The following is a 22,766-nucleotide window of genomic DNA, read 5'->3' on the forward strand; positions in this document are numbered from 1 at the left end:
TTACTGCAATTATGTCGGGCCCTGTGAGACCACACCTGGAGTATTGTGTACAGTTTTGATCTCCTTACCTAAGGGAGGATATACTTACCATCGATGGAGTGCAATGAAGGTTCATAGACTGATTCCTAGGATGGGGGAGGATTGTGCTGTGAGGAGAGATTGAGTCGACCAGGCCTATATTCGCTAGAGTTTAGAAGAATGAGAGGCGCTTTCATTAAAACATACAACATTCTTACAGGGCTTGACAGGGTAGATGCAGGGAGGATGTTTCCTCTGGCTGGGGAGTCTCGAACCAGGGGTCACAGTCTCAGGATAAGGGGTCGGCCATTTAGGACTGAGATGAGGAGAAACTTCTTCACTCAGAGGGTGGTGAATCTTTGGAATTCTCTGCCCCAGAGGGCTGTGGAGGTTCAGTCGTTGAGTATATTCAAGGCTGAGATCGATAGATTTTTGAATATTAAAGGAATCAAGGGTTATGGGGACAGTGCAGGAAAGTGGAGTTGAGGTAGAAGATCAGTCAAGATCTCATTTAATGGCGGAGCAGGCTCAAGGGGTCGAATGGCCTACTGCTCCTAATTCTTATGTTCTTATATGAGACTGATATAAGAGGGTGTTTCTTGACACAGAGGGTGATCGACAGCTGGAAGCTGTTACCAGGGAGAGTTGGTGACATCAGGACACTGGACCTATCTAAGAATTAACTGGATGCTAACTGTAGGGTTGGTATGTTGGAAGAATGTGATCGAATTGGCTGAGGAGCCGTCTGAATTGAAATTGTGCATTGGCCGGGTGGAGGTAGAATCAGGCTCGACTGTCGTGTTGAATATTCTGTCAAAACTCAGTGAAGAACAGGACTCCTGTAATTCTTCGTAACTGTGTACATAGCAACATAGAAAATAGGTGCAGGAGTAGGCCATCCGGCCCTTCGAGCCTGCACCACCATTCAATAAGATCATGGCTGATCATTCCTTCAGCACCCCTTTCCTGCTTTCTCTCCATACCCCTTGATCCCTTTATCCGCAAGGGCCATATCTAACTCCCTCTTGAATATATCCAATGAACTGGCATCAACAACTCTCTGCGGCAGGGAATTCCATAGGTTAACAATTCTCTGAGTGAAGAAGTTTCTCCTCATCTCACTCTGAAATGGCTTATCCCTTATCCTAAGACTATGTCCCCTGGTCCTGGACTTCCCCAACATCGGGAACATTCTTCCTGCATCTAACCTGTCCAGTCCCGTCAGAATTTTATATGTTTCTATGAGATCCCCTCTCATCCTTCCAAACTCCAGTGAGTACAGGCCCAGTCGATCCAGTCTCTCCTCATATGTCAGTCCTGCCATCCCAGGAATCAGTCGGGTGAACCTTCGCTGCACTCCCTCGATAGCAAGAACGTCCTTCCTCAGATTAGGAGACCAAAACTGAACAGAATATTCCAAGTGGGCCCTGTACAACTGCAGTAAGACTTCCCTGCTCCTATACTCAAATCCCCTAGCTATGAAGGCCAACATACCTTCTTCACCGCCTGCTGTATCTGTATGCCAATCTTCAATGACTGATGAATCATGACACCCAGGTCTCGCTGCACCTCCCCTTTTTCTAATCTGTCGCCATTCAGATAATATTCTGCCTTCGTGTTTTTGCCCTAACATTTATCCACATTATACTGCATCTGCCATGTATTTGCCCACTCGCCTAACCTGTCCAAATCACCCTGCAGCCTCTTGGTGTCCTCCTCACAGCTCACATCGTCACCCAGTTTAATGTCATCTGCAAACTTGGACCTATTACACTCAATTCCATCATCCAAATCATTAATATATATTGTAAAGAGCTGGGGTCCCAACACTGAGCCCTGCGGCACTTTACGAGTCACTGCCTGCCATTCTGAAAAGGACCCGTTAATCCCGACTCTCTGCTTCCTGTCTGCCAACCAGTTCTCTATCCACGTCAGTACATTACCCCCAATACCATGCGCTTTGATTTTGCACGCCAATCTCTTGTGTGGGACCTTGTCAAACGCCTTTTGAAAGTCCAAATACATCACATCCACTCGTTCTCCCCTGTCCACTCTACTAGTTACATCCTCAAAAAATTCCAGAAGATTTGTCAAGCATGATTTCCTCTTCATAAATCCATGCTGACTTGGACCAATTCTATCACTGCTTTCCAAATGTCATTCCTATTTCATCCTTAATGATTGATTCCAACATTTTCCCCACTTCTGATGTCAGGCTAACTGGTCTATAATTACCCGTTTTCTCTCTCCCTCTGCTTTTAAAAAGTGGTGTTACATTAGCAACCCTCCAGTCCATAGGAACTGATCCAGAGTCGATAGACTGTTGGAAAATTTTCACCAATGCATCCATTATTTCAAGGGCCACTTCCTTAAGTACTCTGGGATGTAGACTATCAGGCCCTGGGGATTTATCGGTCTTCAATCCCGTCAATTTCCCGCCTAATAAGGATATTCTTCAGTTCCTCCTTCTCACTAGACCTTCGGACCCCTAGTACATCGGGAAGGTTATTTGTGTCTTCCTTTGTGAAGACAGAATCAAAGTACTTGTTTAATTGGTCTGCCATTTCTTTGTTCCCCATTATAAATTCACCCGAATCCGACTGCAAGAGACCAACGTTTGTCTTCACTAATCTTTTTCTCTTCACATATGTATAGAAGCTTTTGCAATCATTTTTAATGTTTACGGCAAGCTTCCTCTCGTACTCTATTTTCCCCCTCTTAATTAAACCATTTGTCCTCCTCTGCTGTATTCTAAATTTCTCCTAGTCCTCCGGCTTGCTACTTTTTCTGGTTAATTTGTATGCCTCTTCCTTGGATTTAACACTATCCTTAATTTCCCTTGTTAGCCACGGTTGAGCCACCTTCCCCGTTTTATTTTTACTCCAGGCAGGGATGTACAATTGTTGAATTTCGTCCATATAAAGGTTTGCCATTGCCTATCCACCGTCAACCCTTCAAGTATCATTTGCCAGTCTAATCTCGCCAATTCGCGCCTCATACCATCAAAGTTACCTTTCCTTAAGTTCAGGACCCTAGTTTCTGAATTAACTTTGTCACTCTCCATCTGAATAAAGAATTCTACCATATTATGGTCACTCTTCCCCAAAGGGCCTCGCACAACACGATTGCTAATTAGTCCCTTCTCATTACACATCACCCAGTCTAGGATGGCCAGCTCTCTGGTTGGTTCCTCGACATATTGGTCTAGAAATCCATCCCTAATACACTCCAGGAAATCCTCCTCCACCGCATTGCTGCCAGTTAGGTTAGCCCAATCAATATGTAGATTAAAGTCGCCCATGATTACTGCTGTACCTTTATTGCACACATCCCTTATTTCTTGTTTGATGCTGTCCCCAACCTCACTACTACTATTTGGTGGCCTGTACACAACTCCCACCAGCGTTTTCTGCCCTTTGGTATTCCATAGCTCCACCCATACCGATTCCACATCATCCAAGCTAATGTCCTTTCTTACAATTGCATTAATTTCCTCTTTAACCAGCAACGCCACCCCGCCTCCTTTTCCTTTCTGTGTATCCTTGCTAAATGCTGAATACCCCTGGATGTTGAGTTCCCAGCCTTGGTCATCCTGGAGCCATGTCTCCGTGATGCCAATCACATCATACCCGTTAACTGCTATCTACGCAGTTAATTCATCCACCTTATTTCGAATACTCCTCACATTGAGGCACAGAGCCTTCAGGCTTGTCTTTTTAACACACTTTGACCCTTTAGAATTCTGCAGTAAAGTGGCTCTTTTTGTTTTTTGCCTTGGGGTTTCTCTGCCCTCCACTTTTACTATTCTCCTTTCTATCTGAAGACATGATCCAGTCCTCTTCCCCAAGCCAATCTGTTCACCTCTTCAGACTGCTGACACCTTGCTGCGATCCAGTTCCATGGGTGATCCCTGTACTTCACCCACATCATGAGAACAAATATATATTTAAAAAATGATCACGTCTCTCAAGATTTTATTCAGTATGAGCCACTCGCGTTTCGAATATTAGACTTACCCCACATGAAAACTTTTCAGCACAAATTAGCAAAAGCCCTGTCTGATTCCTCTTCCGTCGCCCAGGAGTGCTGAACCCAACTGCAACATCTGCACTTCTGCCTCGGCAGCGATCGGCTAATGCAGCGCAGGTTGGTGACTGAGTCTGGCAGCTGATTCGCATTGGTCATTAGTAGATCAGGAGGTTTATTTTTTAATCCATTAAAACAGTTCGAAGAGTAGTTGTAGAGATGATGTTTCCTCTTGTAGGGGAGACCAGAATGCGGGGTCATAAATATAAGATAGTCACTGATAAATCCAATAGGGATATCTCTTGACAGATCTTCCACATCTCTGCAGCAAGGATATCTGCGTAGGAGAGATCGGGCTATTTGCCCAACACTTGCCCAGTGACTGTCCTTGAAACCTTTACACCTGGCAAAAGTAGGCGCAGAGCTTACTTTTTACCAGCGTAAGAGTTTTAAAACATATCAAAATTCGATTTAATCATACATTTTTATGTTAAAAACCCTATCCATTAAGGTAAGTTTAAACCCTATTAAAACACACACAATATTCCAAAAAATATATATTTTTCTAAAACATTTAATTAACTTTAATTTCAATTAATTTTAAATATGTGAGGTTTTTTTTTATTATGGTGTGTTTGGGTGTTTTCGGGTTTTTTCTCATTGATAGTAATGAGAACTCGGGGAAACGGAGTTCTCATTGCTATCAATGACAATACTACACTGTGATTGGTTGTCCAGGCCGCTGTGACTCCAGCTTTTACTTGCGTATCTCGAAGACGGGCGCGCTGCGATGCGTGTGGAAAGAAGGCCTCCGGGACCACCAGGTACATTCGTAGAGACATTTTGGGTCAGAGGCGTTTCTCCGAAGAAAGCCTCTGGCCAGAATTTCAGGGCCACTATGTTATATCCATTTTACAAAGAGAAAATAAATAACTTGCGTTTCTGTAGCACCTTTCACGCCTCAGCTCGTCCCAAAGTGCTTTACAGCCAATGTACTTTGAAGTGTAGTCACTATGTGTAGTGTAGGAAATGTGTGCACAGCAAGCTCCCTCAAACAGTAACGAGATAAATGACCAAATCATTGTTTCGTGAGGGAATTTCAGAGCTTAGGGCAGCGGAGTTTTGCATGAGTTCACATTTACAGAGGGTGCAAGGTGGGAGGCCAGCCAGGAGGAATAGTCAATTCTGGACATTACAAAAGCATTGATGAGGATTTTTGGCAGCAGGTGAGTTGGGGCAGGGGCAGAGACGGGTGATATTACCCCAGTTGTCCCGAACTTTACATTACTTTTAGAAAATGTGGGGGGCTGGGGAGGGGAGCACACCTTTTGCGATCCAATGCTGGTGATGACGATGCTCAGTGTCAGTGCTGAGCTGTGGATAGACCATCAGTTTCTGTGCTGAATTAGCATTGTGCAGTGTCAGGATTAATACGCGATTAGATAAAAATAAAGGAGAAAATCTTTCATTTCTACTGCGGCTTTTACAACGTCCAAAAGTGCTTCACAGCCAATGAAGTACTATTGAAGTGCAGACACTGTTGTAATGTAGGAAACACGGCAGCCAATTTGCGCACAGCAAGCTCCCACAAACAGCAGTGTGATCATGACCAGATAATCTGTTTTTACAATATTGATTGAGGGATAAATATCGGCCAGGACACCGGGGAGAACTCCCCAGCTCTTCTTCGAAATAGTGAATTGAGATCATTTATGTAGAGAACAGACGGGGCCTCGGGTTTAATCTCTCATCCGAAAGAAGGCACCTCCGACATTATCGCGCTCCCTCAACACTGCGCTGGAGTGTCAGCCTAATTTTTGTGCTCAACTCTCTGGAGTGGGATTTGAACCCATAACCTTCTGACTCGGGCCACAACTGTCCCACATTATTGACTTATTCAAATTAGGGTGTTTTCCAAACAGTTTAAATGTACAGCATCCCACATTACTCGATAGAGCAGAGGGTTCATTAAAGATTATAAAATTAAATTACAGATTTAATTAAATGTTAATTCCACTGAGAAGTATTGTACTTGAATATATTAAAATATCACTGAAATATCGTATCACCCTTGCAGCAGAGTGTGGTGCATTTACGAGCTTGGGTCCCAGCTTTGACTGGCATTCGAGCTCAGCTGCCCTTTCCTCTGTCCTCTGCTCCATTGTTACAAACACCCTCGAAGATGACTGAGTGTTCCTATCGTCAGGGAGGAGGTGAGAGAGAGGAGAAAAATAATGTGTGTTCTATGTTATGAAGAGCTATTGTAAAATCATAGAATTTTACAGTGGAAGAAGCCATTCAGCCCTTCACCTCTCTGCTGGCTCCCTGAAAGAGCTATCAACCTAGTCCCATTCCCCTGCCCCTTCCCTGCACCTGTTTATTTTTTTCTTCTTCAAATATTTGACCACTTCCCTTTTAAAAGCTGTAATGGAGCCTGGCTATTAGATAGCTGTTTCCTACATTACAAGAACACCACCGCAGGTCGGGGCTATAACTAGAGCTGGAGCGCTGGGCCCTGGAACATCGCGGGTGAAGGTGCGGCGAATGAGGGTACAGGGCCCAGAAGAGCCGAGGGCCCAGGGACAGCACGGGCCAGCCACATTGCGATATGTGTGTGCACTTGGTCCGTATAGCAGAGCAGATCTCCAGTCGTCCTGGTTAATCCTTGCCACTGGATAAAGGCCTAGCTCTGTCAAGCCCGTGTGGTGGCTGATGTGCAACGGCCACCACACAATTAAAAAAAAATCCAGGCACTGGCATCTCTCATGCTCTCAACTGGAGTTCAGGACTGGAACATCGGGTCCTTCATTGAAACATCTGTAAACTCTCGTGGAAGCAAGTCATCCTCGTTTGAGGAACCGCCTATGATGATGACATTACAACAGTGACCACACTTCATTCTTTGGAAAGAGCTTCGCGATGTTCTGACGTCATGAAAGGTGCTATGTGAATGCAAGTTCTATCTTTGTTTTTTAGTCGTCCTGCAGCTCCACAAGCTTGTCGAAAACTTTGCCTGTATCTTGTTCCACCCTCTGTCCTGTTCCCTTTTCACTCCAGTCCTTGCTGACCTACAATGTCTCGCCATTCCCCAATGCATAAAGTTTAAAACTTGCTCCATCTTCAAATCCCTCCATGGTCTAACCCTACCATATCTGCATTCTCCCACAGCCATGTATCCTATCCTAAACTGTCCTTGCCTCTGACTGACCCTTTGTGCACTACCCTCTACCTTCACCCCACCATTGATGGCAGAACCTTCAGTTGCCTGGGTCCTGCTCTCTGGAACTCCCTCCCTAAACCTCTCCACTTCCCTCTCCTTTAAAAACTTTATTCTCTTGGGCCAAGCTTTGGGTCAACCATCATAATCCTTCCCTTTCTGGCGTAGCATCCATTTTCCTTGCGCCTCTCTGTGAAGTGTCTTGGCGTGATTTTTATGTAAAAGCATGTTATTGTTGGATCGAAATCGTTTCTGCTGTCCGTATCAAATAATGGTTAGATCTGTGAAATCATGGGTTGATCTGTGAATATTGGTTCTATCTGCTAACACGCAATAATCATGATTGCACTCATTAAATGACCCTTGTCGGATACATTGGAGTGGGTGAGTGTTACTGGAACAAAAACATTTATTGGCATTGCAGGAAAGAAAGTAAGACATGCATTTATATAGGGACGCATTTATCTGTACTGTTAAAATGGCCCCTCCTTGTCTCTCATTGGCCACCTTGGACGATGAGCCACACCCTGAAGTTTCTCTGGAATGTGTAACTGGAACCGACCAGCCTCTATTCTCAGTGACTTCACAATTGTAACTTGATCCACTTTGACTTCCAGAAGCCACAGATCTCCCCAGAAGCCACCAGTACTGCCCCTCCGACAGTGCGGCGCTCCCTCAGTACTGCCCCTCCGTCAGTGCGGCGCTCCCCCAGCACTGCCCCTCCGACAGTGAGTCACTCCTTCAGTACTGCCCCTCCGACAGTGCGGCTCTCCCTCAGTACTGCCCCTCCGTCAGTGCGGCGCTCCCCCAGCACTGCCCCTCCGACAGTGAGTCACTCCTTCAGTACTGCCCCTCCGACAGTGCGGCACTCCCTCAGCACTGCCCCTCTGACAGTGCGGCGCTCCCTCAGCACTGCCTCTCCGACAGTGTGGTGCTCCCTCAGCACTGGACTGTCAGCCTAGATTTATATGCTCAAGTTTCTGGAGTGGGACTTGACCCCACAACCTTCTGACTCGGGTGACTGTGCTACCCACTGAGCCACAGCTGACACAGGAGACATTTTCTAATGTATTTTTTTCTTCTCTCTCAATGATCTGCAGGACCATGAATGGTACGAACAAGCAACAGATGTTCGGACACAACTCAAATTCTTTGAACATCTGGAGCGGCTCGAAAAACAAAGGAAGGACGATCAGGAGAGAGAAATTCTATTAAAAGCAGCAAAGGTATGGACTAATTCAGTGAAAAAAGAAATTGTCAGATGGCAGCAGTTTTAATGAACTCGGGTTTCTTTAGATTTGAAATTCTATGCTTGGCTGGGTGATAGATTCTATTGTGGAATTTGATGAAGAAATTTGCATAGAGGCAGGGTGACTTGAAACAATTCTTATTATGAGTGCATGTTTTCAAATCTCATTTAGCCAAATCACACTGATTAACCATGCGGGTGCAGTGCTAGAATGAGCAGTACATTGGCCTAAAATATTTTTCGAAAAATATAGTTTGTAAATTACACTCACCACCCTTTCCATTGGGGCATACGATACCTAATAGAGGTTTTAAAAAAATATATAAAGGGCTTTGTTAAGATAGATGTAGTGAAGATGTTTCCACTTGTGGAGGAACACAAAACTAGGGGCTATAAATGTAAGATAGTCACTATTAAATCCAATTCATCATCGTAGGCAGTCCCTCGGAATCGAGGAAGACTTGCTTTCACTCCTGAAGTGAGTTCTTTGGTGGCTGAACAGTCCAATATGTGAACCACAGTCTCTGTTACAGGTGGGCCAGACAGTGGTTGAGGGAAAGGGTGGATGGGACAGGTTTGCCGCACGCTCTTTCCGCTGTCTGCGCTTGATTTCTGCATGCTCTCGGTGATGAGACTCGAGGTGCTCAGCGCCCTCTCGGATGCACTTCCTCCACTTAGGGCGGTCTTGGGCCAGGGACTCCCAGGTGTCAGTGGGGATGTCGCACTTTATCAGGGAGGCTTTGAGGGTGTCCTTGTAACGTTTCCTCTGCCCACCTTTGGCTCGTTTGCCATGAAGGAGCGCCGAGTAGAGCACTTGCTTTGGGAGTCTCGTGTCTGGCATGCGGACTATGTGGCCTGCCCAGCGGAGCTGATCGATTTTGGTCAGTGCTTCAATGCTGGCGATGTTAGCCTGGATGAGGACGCTGATGTTGGTGCGCCTGTCCTCCCAGGGGATTTGTAGGATCTTGCGGAGACATCGTTGGTGATATTTCTCCAGCAACTTGAGGTGTCTACTGTACATGGTCCAAGTCTCTGAGCCATACAGGAGGGCAGGTATTACTGCAGCCCTGTAGACCATGAGCTTGGTGGCAGTTTTGAGGGCCTGGTCTTCAAACACACTTTTCCTCAGGCGGCCGAAGGCTGCACTGGCGCACTGGAGGCGGTGTTGGATCTCGTCGTCGATGCCTGCTCTTGTTGATAGGAAGCTCCTGAGATATGGGAAGTGGTCCACGGTGTCCAGGGCCGTGTCATGGATCTTGATCACTGGGGGGGGCAGTGCTGTGCGGTGAGGACAGGCTGGTGGAGGACCTTTGTCTTACGAATGTTTAGCGTAAGGCCCATGCTTTCATACGCCTCAGTAAATACGTCGACTATGTCCTGGAGTGCAGTCTCTGTATGTGCACAGACGCAGGCGTCGTCCATGTACTGTAGCTCGACGACAGAGGTTGGGGTGGTCTTTGAATTCAGGAAAGACCTCTTCTTCCAGAGAGTGGTGAGAATGTGGAACTGCATTTAAGGGGAAGCTGGATAAATGTATGAGGGGAAAAGGAATAGAAGGATATGCTGATCGGGTGAGATGAAGAGGGGTAGGAGGAAGCTCGAGTGGAGCATAAACACCGGCATGGACCTGTTGGGTCAAATGGCCTGTTTCTCTGCTGTACAATTCTATGGATATGTAAAGAGGTATTTATGGAGGTCTTCAGCCTTGAGAACCTTCAGATTTAGCAAGAAATGAAGAATCGTAGGGCCCAAGTTTCCACACGATAAAAAACGGGCGCCCCTCCGAGCTGGGCGTCCGTTTTTCGCGCCACAAAGTGCGCCTAAAAAAACCCTCCGTATTCTCCATCTCCCTGCAGGTCCTCTGGCCCTCGGCACGGCGCAGCAGGAGCTGTAGGGGGCGGAGCTAGGACCCTGCACCGAAAACAGTGCCGGGACCTCTGCACATGCGCGCTCCAGGCGCCCAAAACTTTGTGGGAGGGGCCCGAAGCACGCAGCCCCGAGCCCTGGCCGAATGGCCTCACTGGGGCTGCGTGAATAAGGCTCCTCCCACGGCCAGCTCCTGCTTCCTGCCGACTCCCGCTCCTGCTTCCCCCCCCACCCCCCTCGACCCGCCTGTCGCTGCCGCTCCTGCTTCCGCCCCCCCCCCCCGGACCGGACCGGACCCAACTCGACCCGTCCGCATCTCCCGCTGCCACTCCCACCTGACTCGACCCGACTCGACTCTCGCCCCCGGACTGGATCCGACCTGACCTCCCCCTCCCTCTCTCCCTCCCTCCCCCGCCGACCCGAACCGAACCTTGCTCCCCGACCCGACCCAACGCCACCTACCTCTGGTGCTGGGGACGGGCCCTGCCCGAAATCTCGGGCCCGGTCCGTTCAGCCTTTGGTCCCGACGGCAAACCGCTTCCTAAAGGCCTGCCTGAAGCACTTTCACACAGGTAGGAACATGGTTTATTTAATCTTTTCTTTGCTTATAAATGTTTATTCAGGTTGGATTTATTTGTATAATATTTGTAGAAGTATAAATAAGGATTTATTGTAGAATTTAATGACTTCCCTTCACCCCCCCCCCCCCCACCTCGTTCTGGACGCCTAATTTGTAACCTGCGCCTGATTTTTTCATGTGTAGAACAGGTTTTTTCAGTTCTACAAAAATCTTCACTTGCTCCATTCTAAGTTAGTTTGAAGTACGTTTTCACTGTGGAAACTTTGAAATGAGGCGTCAGTGGCCGGACACGCCCCCTTTTGAAGAAAAAATTCTGTTCCAAAGTAGAACTGTTCTACCTGACTAGAACTGCAGAAAAAAAAATGTGGAGAATTGCGATTTCTAAGATAGTCCGTTCTCCACCAGTTGCTCCTAAAAATCAGGCGCAAATCATGTGGAAACTTGGGCCCGTAGAAGGGTTCAGATTTATACCCCGATCACCATTGATGGAGAATTGAACATTAAGACTGGCCACCAACCAAACAATGGTTGCATTCAGGACATGTTCACCTGGTTCTTTAACCAGCTGAAGCTCACACAGTGATGGTGAATTATTTCTAATACACTGATTCGATGTCCCGTGATGCTCAAACATTGGTGACACCCGGGGTTGGCTTGGAGCTTGGCACCTGGCTGCTTTCACGGGTGTCAAACTGCAGTTGGATGGTGGAAACAGCAGAGAGACGGCGAGACAGACACACTTGTTGCCTGGGCTTGGCAAGTAAAGAACGGATTCTTCGAGGGCAGGGGGCTCAGCGCTCTCGCAGAGCTGCAAACTAGCTGGGAATCTGAGGCTTCAGGAGCTCGGAGGAGGAAAGAGGGAAGCAATGTAAAACGTGCTTCGGGAGGAGGGTCTGTGTGACAGCTCAGCGAGACAGAATTCTCATTTGAAGATATCCCGGCTTTCAAGTTCACAGGGTTAGAAAATTCAAGAGCTAATTGAAGTAATGAGCAGGTTATTATCTTCCCCACTAATATTTGAAAATAGATTTATTTGATGAGGCCAGCAGGTTTGAAGTTACACCTGTGTGCAACAGTGCACTTGGCGCCCGATATTTTGCTCTTCGCTTGTTCTTGCTAATTTTTGCTCACGACGACAGATGAGCCAATTGTTTTTAAACCAGCTGTTAAACCCTGTGTGTGTTTTTTCTCTCTCTCTCCTCTTTAACTGCCTAGAGTCGCTCCAGGCAAGAAGACCCCGAGCAAGCGAGGCTAAAGCAGAAAGCAAAGGAGGTAAGGAATGGCGAGAGATTGCTGCACTTGATCTTTCAAGGCTTCGCTGATTAATTTTTGATGTTCAAGTGCTCATGTCACAATAATAACAATCGGACTCGGGGAAAAGTTGCCTTTTCTTCTTCTTTCCCCCCCCCCCACCCACACACACACATAACCCAAACTAGTTCTTGTCAGTCTGAAGTTACTCTTGGGAAGCTAACTCATTCACATTCTGGTAACCTTACGGTACAATAGAAGGTGATTATTTCCAGGTTGTTCTCGACTGGATTTAGTATTTTTGGAAGGAGGTTTATTTCATTTTTATTTCTTTGTATGAAGAAACCTTTAAGACAATTTTGGAATCCAAAATGTTAAAAGCGACTGAATATTTCCCCCGAGTTTTGTTTCTCATCCAAGTGAGTGTTCAGATGCTGCTTTTACAGCAATCTCTCTCGGGCGAGCCAGGGAGCTGGTGTTGGGTTTGTGCTGCTGTTTTCACTGTTTGCTCACAATGGCAGTGGTGATTTCCCACACAAAAATATGTTCCTGAATTTAGTCCATTTCTTGTGATCCGTTCCATTCTACTTTCTGTATTAGAAATGTATTGTTGGAGAATCATCGATATTTTGGATCAGAAGGCCAGTTGGCTTTGGGCTTGTGTGGGTTGCTGGGTTGGAGCTGTTTATCTGATCCTGATTCATTCTCCTTTCCCGGTACCCTTTAATATTTGTGCTTCAAGTGTTCATTAATTCCCTCTTCCCAGGGGCAGAACGGACCAGCCACATTGCGATATGTGTGCACACTAGGTCCGTGCAGCAGAGCAGGTCTCCAGTCGTCCTGGTTAACCCTTGCCACTGGACCAAGACCTCGCTCTGTCAAGCCCGTGTGGTGGCTGGTGTGCAACGGTCACCCCACGTTAAAAAAATCCACCCACAGGCATCTTCCATCCTTCAGGATGCAGTTCAGGATCTGGAATATTAGGTCCTTCATTGAAACACCTGGGAACTCATCCGTTTTTTGACGTGGAAGCAAGTCATCCTTGTTTCGAGGGACTGCCAATGATGATGATGAATTGCCTCTTACATGCCACATACAGCTTCAATCGCCACTTGTGGCAAATGTGTTCCACATTCGAATAAAGCTCAGCCGGAAAATATTTTTCCTAAGCTTTTAAAAATGAATTTATCGCAGATGGTTGTAGCTGAGGAGTGTGTGTGTGCGTGTTATTAAAAACCACAAAGGGTTTCTAGTGTTTCCGAATCCTTTCAATAACTTGATACTAAAGACATTTCTCTGACAAAAGACTGGCGAACTAATTGAAGCCAGTGAAATGTGGCAGTGCAATCTGCTGCAGTGACAGCTGCTGCTGGTGCTGAGGCACAGCCTAGAACGACAAACTTCGACTCTGTCCCATCGGTCTGAAGAGTAGAGTTCAACATCTTTAAGGGGATTGCCCTTTCTTTCCTGAGTGTTTTTCTAGTACAGTTCCACAGGCAGTCTTCAGTCCGAGTGCCCATTCTGCAAATGTGAACTTTTGGCAGGATATTCGTAGGAACGTACGGACAGGAGGCCATTCAGCCCCTTGAGCCTGTTCTGCCATGACTGATCTGTACCTCAACTGCAGTTACCCGCGTGATTCCGGATTCCTTAATGCCCTTGCCTAACCATAATGTAGCAATCTCAGTTTTGACATTTTCAGTTGACCCCCATCCTCATCAAGTTTTTGACAAAGAGAGTTCCAGATTCCCACTGCCCTTTGTGCTTCTTAACCACCCCTGAGGGGCCTGGCTCTAATTTTAAGGTTGCGTCCCCTTGTTCTGGACTCCCCCCACCAGAGGAACTAGTTTCTCTCTAACTACCAAATCAAATCCTTTAAACATCTTAAACACCTCAATTACATCACCTCATAATCTTTTATATTCAAAGGAATACAACCTGTCCTCAGAGTTTTAATCCTTTTAGCCCCGGTGAATCTGCGCTGCTCCTGCTCTAAGACCAATATATCCTTCCTGAGTAGCGGTGCCCAGAACTCAACCCAGTATCCAGATGGAGTCTGACCAGAGAACATGAGAAATAGGGACAGGAGTCGGCCATTCTGCCCCTTGAGCCTGCTCCGCCATTCAATATGATCATGGCAGATCTGATCATGGACTCAGCTCCACTTCCCCGCCCGCTTCCCATAACCCATTATCCCCATATTGTTTAAGAAACTGTCTATTTCCGCCTTAAATTTATTTAATGTCCCAGCTTCCACAGCTCTCTGAGGCAGCGAATTTCACAGATTTACAACCCTCTGAGAGAAGAAATTTCTCCTCATCTCAGTTTTAAATGGGCGGTCCCTTATTCTCAGATCATGCCCTCTAGTTTCTCATCAGTGGAAACATCCTCACTGCATCCACCTTGTCAAGCCCCCTCTAACCTTATACATTTCGATAAAGTCACCTCTCATTCTTCTGAATTCCAATGAGTAGAGGCCCAACCTACTCAACCTTTCCTCATAAGTCAGTCCCCTCATCCCTGGAATCAACCAAGTGAAGCTTCTCTTAACTGCCTCCAAAGCAAGTATATCCTTTCGTAAATATGGAAACCAAAACTGCATGCAGTATTCCAGGTGTGGCCTCACCAAAACCTTAAATAGCTGTAGCAAGACTTCCCTGCTTTTATACTCCATCCCCTTTGCAATAAAGGCCAAGATACTATTGGCCTTTCTGATCACTTGCTGTACCTGCATACTATCCTTTTGTGTTTCATGCACAAGTACCCCCAGGTCCCGCTGTACTGCGGCACTTTGCAATCTTTCTCCATTTAAATAATAACTTGTTCTTCGATTTTTTTCTGCCAAAGTGCATGACCTCACACTTTCCAACATTATACTCCATCTGCCAAATTTTTGCCCACTCACTTAGCCTGTCTGCCTTTTGCAGATTTTTTGTGTCCTCTTCACACATTGCTTTTCCTCCCATCTTTGTATCGTCAGCAAACTTGGCTACGTTACACTCAGTCCCTTCTTCCAAGTCGTTAATATAGATTGTAAATAGTTGGGGTCCCAGCACTGATCCCTGCGGCACCCCACTAGTTACTGCTTGCCAACCAGAGAATGAGCCATTTATCTCTACTCTCTGTTTTCTGTTTGTTAGCCAATCCTCTATCCATGCTAATATATTACCCCCAACCCCGTGAACTTTTATTTTGTGCAGTAACCTTTTATGTGGCACCTTGTCAAATGCCTTCTGGAAGTCCAAATACACCACATTCACTGGTTCCCCTTTATCCACCCTGTTTGTTACATCCTCCAAGAACTCCAGCAAATTTGTCAAACAGGACTTCCCCTTCATAAATCCATGCTGACTCTGCCTGACCGAATTATGCTTTTCCAAATGTCCTGCTACTGCTTCTTTAATAATGGACTCCAACATTTTCTCAACCACAGATGCTAGGCTAACTGGTCTATAGTTTTCTGCTTTTTGTCTGCCTCCTTTTTTAAATAGGAATGTTACATTTGCAGTTTTCCAGTCTGCTGGGACCTCTTCAGAATCCAGGGAATTTTGGTAAATTACAACCAATACATCCACAATCCCTGCCGCTACTTCTCTTAAGACCTTAGGATGCAAGCCACCAGGTCCAGGGGATTTATCTGCCTTTAGTTCCATTATGTTACTGAGTACCATCACCTTAGTGATTGTGATTGTGTTAAGTTCCTCCCCCCCGCCCCCCGCGCCCCCTACCCCTATAGCCCCTTGACTATCCATTATTGGGATATTGTTAGTGTCCTCTACCTTAAAGACTGATACAAAATATTTGTTCAGAGTTTCTGCCATCTCCATGTTCCCCATTACTAATTCCCCGGTCTCATCCTCTAAGAGACCAACATTTACTTTAGCCACTCGTTTCCTTTTTATGTACCTATAGAAACGCTTGCTATCTGTTTTTATATTTTGTGCTAGTTTACTTTCATCGTCTATCTTCCCTTTCTTAATCATTGAGGACCTTTGACCTCAACTCCACTTTCCCGCCCGATCTCCATATCCCTCGAGTCCAACCATCAATCTCAATCTTGAACATACTCAATGATTCAGCATTCACAACCCTCTGGAGTAGAGAATTCCAAAGATTCACCACTCTCTGAGTGAAGACATTTTTCCTCATCTCATTCCTAAATGGCCGACCCTTTATCCTGAAACTATGCCCCCTAATTCTAGACTCTCCATATATAACTAATGTAACTTCCACCCCTTTGAACATAAGAAATAGGAGCAGGAGTAGGCCATTTGGCCTTGAGCCTGTTCAATAAGATCATGGCTGATCTGATCCTGGCCTCCACTCCATTTCCCCGCCCGCTCCCTCCAACACTTGACTCCCTTATCATTCAAAAATGTGTCTATCACCACCTTAAATATAGAAACATAGAAATTTACAGTGCAGAAGGAGGCCATTCCGGCCCATTGTGTCCGCACCGGCCGACAAAGAGCCACACAGCCCTTGGTCAGCAGCCCTAAAGGTTACATATAAACCTATGAACAATGACAGAAAGGCAAAGAGCACCCAGCCCAACCAATCCTCCTCACCACAACTGCGACAAGCCTTATACTGAAACATTCTACACTCCACCCCAATCGGAGCCATGTGATCTCCTGGGAGAGGCAAAAACCAGATTAAAAACCCAGGCCAATTTAGGGAGAAAAAAATCTGGGAAAATTCCTCTCTGACCCATCCAGGCGATCAAAACTAGTCCAGGAGATCACCCTGGCCGTATTCTATTCCCTGCAGTACTTACCATTATATCTGCTCCGTCCAACAAAAGGTCATCCAGTCTAATCCCAATTACCAGCTCTAGGTCTGTAACCCTGCAGGTTACTGCACTTTAATTGCCCATCCAACCATCTCTTAAAAGTGGTAAGGGTTTCTGCATCCACCACACTTCCAGGCAGCGAGTTCCAGATCCCCACAACCCTCTGGGTAAAGAAACCCCCCCCGCCCCGCCTCAAATCCCCTCTAAACATTCCACCAACCACCTTAAAACTATGCCCCTTCGTAATAGACCCCTCCACTAATGGAAATAGGCCCTTACTATCCACTATGTCCAGGCCCCTTAATATTTTGTACACCTCAATGAGGTCTCCTCTCAACCCTCTCTGTTCCAATGAGAAAAAACCCAGCCTATCCAATCTATCCTCATAACTAAGATTCTCCATTCCAGGCAGCATCCTAGTAAATCTCCTCTGCACCCTCTCTAGTGCAATCACGTCCTTCCTATAATATGGCGACCAGAATTGCACGCAATACTCCAGCTAAGGCCTCACCAAAGTATTATACAATTTAAACATAACCTCCCTGCTCTTATAGTGTATGCCTCGGCCAATAAAGGCAAGCATTCCATATGCCTTCTTAACCACCTTATCCACCTGGCCTGCTAATTTCAGGGATCTGTGGACAAGCACTCCAAGGTCCCTTTGTTCAGCTACACTATTAAGTGGCCAACCGCTTAATGTGTATACCCTTTCCTTATTCGCCCTCCCAAAGTGCATCACCTCACACTTCTCTGAATTAAATTACATTTGCAGCCGTTAACTTTCCTCTTCATTATCAACCACACAGCCAATTTTAGTGTCGTCTGCAAACTTCTTAATCATACTCCCTATATTCAAATCTAAATTGTTGATATATTCCACAAAATGCAAGGGTTCCAGTACTGAGCCCTGCGGAACCCCACTGGAAACATCCTTCCAGTCACAAAAACATCCATCAATCATTATCCTTTGTTTCCTACTTCCAAGCCAATTTTGGATCCAACTTGCCACTTTGCCCTGTATCCCATGGGCTTTAACCTTCATGACCAGTCTACCATGTGGGACCTTATCAAAAGCCTTGATAAAGTCCATATACACTACATCATACGCACTACCCTCATCGACCCTCTTGGTTACCTCCTCAAAAAATTCAATCAGGTTAGTCAGACACGATCTTCCCTTAACAAATCCGTGCTGACTGTCCCGAATTAATCCTTGCCTTTCCAAATGCAGATTTATCCTGTCTTTCAGGATTTTTTTCCAATAATTTTCCCACCACTGAGGTTAGGCTGACAGGCCTGTAATTACTCGGCCTATCCCTTTCTCCCTCCTTAAACAAGGGTACTACATTAGCAGTCCTCCAATCCTCTGGCACCATGCCCAGTTCCAAAGAGGACTGGAAAATGATGGTCAAGGCCTCTGCTATTTCCTCTTTTACTTCGCTCAACAGCCTGGGATGCATTTCAACCGGGCCTGGGGACTTATCTACTTTCAAAGCTGCTAAACCCCTTAATACTTCCTCTCTCACTATATTTAGATCATCCAGAATATCATACTACTCCTCGATAGCAGTGTCTGCAATGCCCCTTTTCTTTGTGAAGACAAATGCAAAATATTTGTTAAGAACCCTCCCAACATCTTCTGCCTCCACACAAAGATTACCCTCATGGTCTCTAATAGGCCCTACCCTTTCTTTAGTTATCCTCTTACTCTTAATATATTTATAGAACATCTTAGGGATTTTCTTAATTTTACTGGCCAAGAATTTCTCATGCTCGCTCTTAGAATTCCTAATATCCTTTTTAATTTTCTATACTCCTCTAAAGATTCTATAGTATTTAGCCGTTGATATATGACATAAGCGTCCCTTTTTTTCTTAATCCTCCCCTGTAAGTCCCTAGACATCCAGGGGGCTCTAGAATTATTTTTCCCAGTCTTAAATATATTCAAAGACCCAGTCTCCACAACTCTCTGGGGTAGAGAATTCCAAAGATTCATGACCCTCTGAGAAAAAATTGCTCCTCATTTCTGTTTTAAATGGGTATCCCCCTTATTCTGAAACTATGCCCCCTAGTTCGAGATTCCCCCATGAGGGGAAACATCCTCTCTGTATCTACTCTGTCAAACCCCCTCAGAATCTTATACATTTCAATAAGATCACTTCTCATTCTTCTAAACTCCGATGAGTATAGGCCTAACCTTCTCAACCTTTCTTCATATGACAACCCCTTCATCTCAGGAATCAACTTCGTGAACCTTCTCTGAACTGCCTCCAATGCAAGTATATCCTTCCTTAAATAAGAAGACCAAAACTGTACGCAGTACTCCAGGTGTGGCCTCACCAACGCCCTGTACATTTGTAGCAGGCCTTCTCTACTTTTATACTCCATCCCCCTTGCAATAAAGGCCAACATTCCATTTGTTTTCCTGATTACTTGCTGTACCTGCATGCTAACTTTTTATGTTTCATGTACAAGAATCCCCAGATCCCTCTGTACGACAGCATTTTGTAATCACTCTCCATTTAAATAATAATTTTTCCTACCAAAATGGATAACCACACATTTTCCCACATTATAGTCCATCTGCCAAATTTTTGCCCACTCACTGAGTCTATCTCTATTTCCCTTTGTAGATTATTTGTGTCCTCCTCACAACTTGCTTTCCCTTTGTATCATTAGCAAATTTGGCTATGTTACACTCAGTCCCTTCATCTAAGTCATCAATATAGATTGTAAATAGTTGAGGCCCCAGCACTGATCCCTGTGGCACCCCACTAGTTACAGTTTGCCAACCTGAAAATGACCCATTTATCTCTGTTCTCTGTTAGTTAGCCAATCCACTATCCACACTAATATATTACCCCAACCCCATGAGCTCTTATTCCAGTACCCCCATGAGATAAAGGCCAAAATTCCATTAGCCTTCTAAATTATTTTTTCAACCATGAAGGGCATCTGAGCTGAGCTTGACCTTGCCTGTCGAGGTTTGATTCGGGGCTGAACCCAATTCTGCCCTTGCTAAACCAGCAGACGTTCCAGCCAGGGTCATTCTGCAACCGTCAGGAGCAGGAACCCTTGGAGATCGAGTCCCAACCTTTCCATAGACATGGGTTCCGAGGCCAAGCGACCGTGGCTGATATTGACTAACTGAGCACAAACCATCAATTGCACCTGGGTGCTTCTGATCTGCGGCTCAGGACCACATCAGGTGAGAATCATAGAATCATAGAAATTTAGAGCACGGAAGGAGACCATTTCGGCCCATCGTGTCCACGCTGACCGACAAAGAGCTATCCGGCCTAATCCCACATTCCAGCTCTTGTCCGTAGCTTTGTACGTTACAGCACATCCAAGTAATTTTTTTAAAGTGGTATGGGTTTCTGTCTCTTTCAGGCAGTGAGTTGAAACCCCCACAGCTTCTGGGTGAAAAAATGGCCCCTCAAATTCCCTCTAAACCTCCCCCCAATTACTTTAAATCTTTAAGTCTTCAGCTGCTCTGTGATTGGGGACTCTCTGGGACTATTGTTTCTATACAGTTCAAAATGACCTTTAAACCAAAGTGCTTCAACGTGGGAAAATGTGATGATGTCACACTCGTGTGCTGTCTGATGGACGTAAAATCACATTGTGCAGGAATACCCACTTGTTGGGATCAAAAATGCCAAATGGGGAAATTTTCCTTTGGTGAGAATAATATTTTCTTGCCATTAATCCAGTCGTTCCCCTATTTTTAGAGGAGAGGGCACTTCTATATTGAGTAATTGACTCACTTGCTGTATTTTTAGTGCTTTTTCCTGACTTTCCACATGGTCATTTTGTGTTTTCCTCTTTGCTGACTTACAGGATATCTGGAGTTTTGCACGCAGCAGTCAGGGGAATTGGTTTAAATGCCAGCAGGGATCCTTGCAAGCGATAACTGCTAGTCAGTGTAGACTGAAAGCACTCACTGTGCTGCATCTGCATGTTGGCACGAACGTCATACGAGAGCTGTGCACCACTTATTCCCAACTCTGCCCCAATAAAATTCATCAACCACAATCTCAGCGAAGTGCTCCCCTCACTATCCCAGCAGGACATTGGCTGTCCTCTGATGGGTAGTTCATACCCAGCATGTTGTGGGCCAGGTCCATTGGGAACTGGATTCACACTGACCAAATGCATTTCCTTTCAGCCAGCAGGGACTTGCATCGTATCTGTTGGGGTTTGAAAGAAGGAAAGACTTGCATTTGTATAGTGCCATTCACGACTTCAGTGCGGCCCAAAGCGCTTTACAACCAGTGAAGTATATTTGAGGTGTAGTCACTGTTGTAATGTAGGAAAGATGGCAGCCAATTTGTGCACAGCAAGCTCCCATAAACAGCAATTAAGTAAATGACCAGATCATTTTTTTTTTTAGTGATGGTGGTTGAGGGATAATTGTTGATCAGGTAACTGGGGATAACTTCCCTGCTCCTCTTCAAAATATTGCCATGGGATCGTACCCGAGGGGGCCAATGGGCCTCAGTTTTATGTCTCATCTGAAAGATGGCACCTCCGATGGTGGAGTGCTCCCTCAATACTGCACTGGGAGTGTTAACCTCGATTATGTGCTCAAGTCTCTGGACTGGGACTTGAACCCATGGCCTTCGGAGGTGAGTGCGGCCAACTGAGCCACAGCTGACAGAGTTTCAGAGATGAAAGTCTAATGTCTAACCTGTTATCCATTGGTATTTATTTTGGCGTTCTACATCTTATATATTCTTGATTCAGTTAATAGCATTCTCGCCTCTGGGTCAGAAGGTTGTGGGTTCAACTCCACTCCCAGTCTTAAGCATCTAATCTGGGCTGACATCTCGGGGAGAGAGTACTGCACTGATTTCTGGATGGGACATTAAACGGCGGTGCCATCGTTCTGCTCAGGTGGATGTGAAAGATCCCATGGTGATTCTTCAAAAACGACCAAGGGTCCTGGAGTCTCAGTCAATATTTTCTCTTTTCTTTGGGCCACACGGGCCATTTAAGAATCCATGCATGTGCCGTTTTTGCATTTAAAACCAGATCACCAGCGCTCGGGACCCCCGGAGCGCTGTGTGGCCTGACAGAATACAGGGAACATTGGTCCCAATCAGCATCCCCCCCTCAACCAACAGCCCAAAATCACCTGGTCATTAAACTATTTACTGTTTGCGGGATCTTGCTGTGTGCAAATTGGCTGCCGTATTTTCCAACACGTCTGCACTTCAAAATTAACCTATTGGCCATTGATTGCTTTGTGAGGTCCTGATGATTTGATAATCCACAATAATCCTTTGTTTCTCTCCACCGACTGTACTTTGCCTGAGATATAAACCACTCATCCATCAAAAATACTTAGTCCTGCTCTCAGACAGCAGCTCCCCGAGTACATTGGCCGTTCAGCCACCACGGGAACATGCTCAGGAGTTGTACACAACTCTGGCTGCAGATGTGAGAGGGTTGTAACCCTTTCCAGTGTTTACTGATCGTGTTTTAGATTTGATACCGAGCCTCGCATCAGTTAAAACTACACCAGACACAAGTGGAGCGTTGCCGTTTGCCCCATTCTAGACTATCACTTTCTTTTTGATCACTCCAAAATTGACTGGTACTTTGCTGGAGGAACGAGTTCATATTCTTTATTTTTCCTCGAGTAGAAATTTACAAATGGACTTGCATGAAAAATAACTATTTAATGGAAATTATGTCAGGTTTTAGGCCAACAGCTCCAGGGTTAGGACACGTGGCTGCTCACTACCATCAGGTGGTAGAT

General features: G+C 45.7%; 1 protein-coding gene across 1 annotated transcript in view; it reads left to right on the forward strand.

Annotated features, from left to right (window-relative positions):
• LOC139278232 (transcription initiation factor TFIID subunit 4-like) overlaps positions 1 to 22,766 on the forward strand; it is a 350,027-nt gene that overhangs the window by 138,467 nt on the left and 188,794 nt on the right. Inside the window, exons 13-14 of the mRNA XM_070896875.1 lie at positions 8,362 to 8,487; positions 12,172 to 12,228. Coding sequence (XP_070752976.1) covers positions 8,362 to 8,487; positions 12,172 to 12,228 — 183 coding nt within the window. The remainder of the gene's footprint in view (positions 1 to 8,361; positions 8,488 to 12,171; positions 12,229 to 22,766) is intronic.

This window comes from Pristiophorus japonicus, chromosome 13 (genome assembly GCF_044704955.1).
Source record: "Pristiophorus japonicus isolate sPriJap1 chromosome 13, sPriJap1.hap1, whole genome shotgun sequence".
NCBI classification, from domain to species: domain Eukaryota; kingdom Metazoa; phylum Chordata; class Chondrichthyes; family Pristiophoridae; genus Pristiophorus; species Pristiophorus japonicus.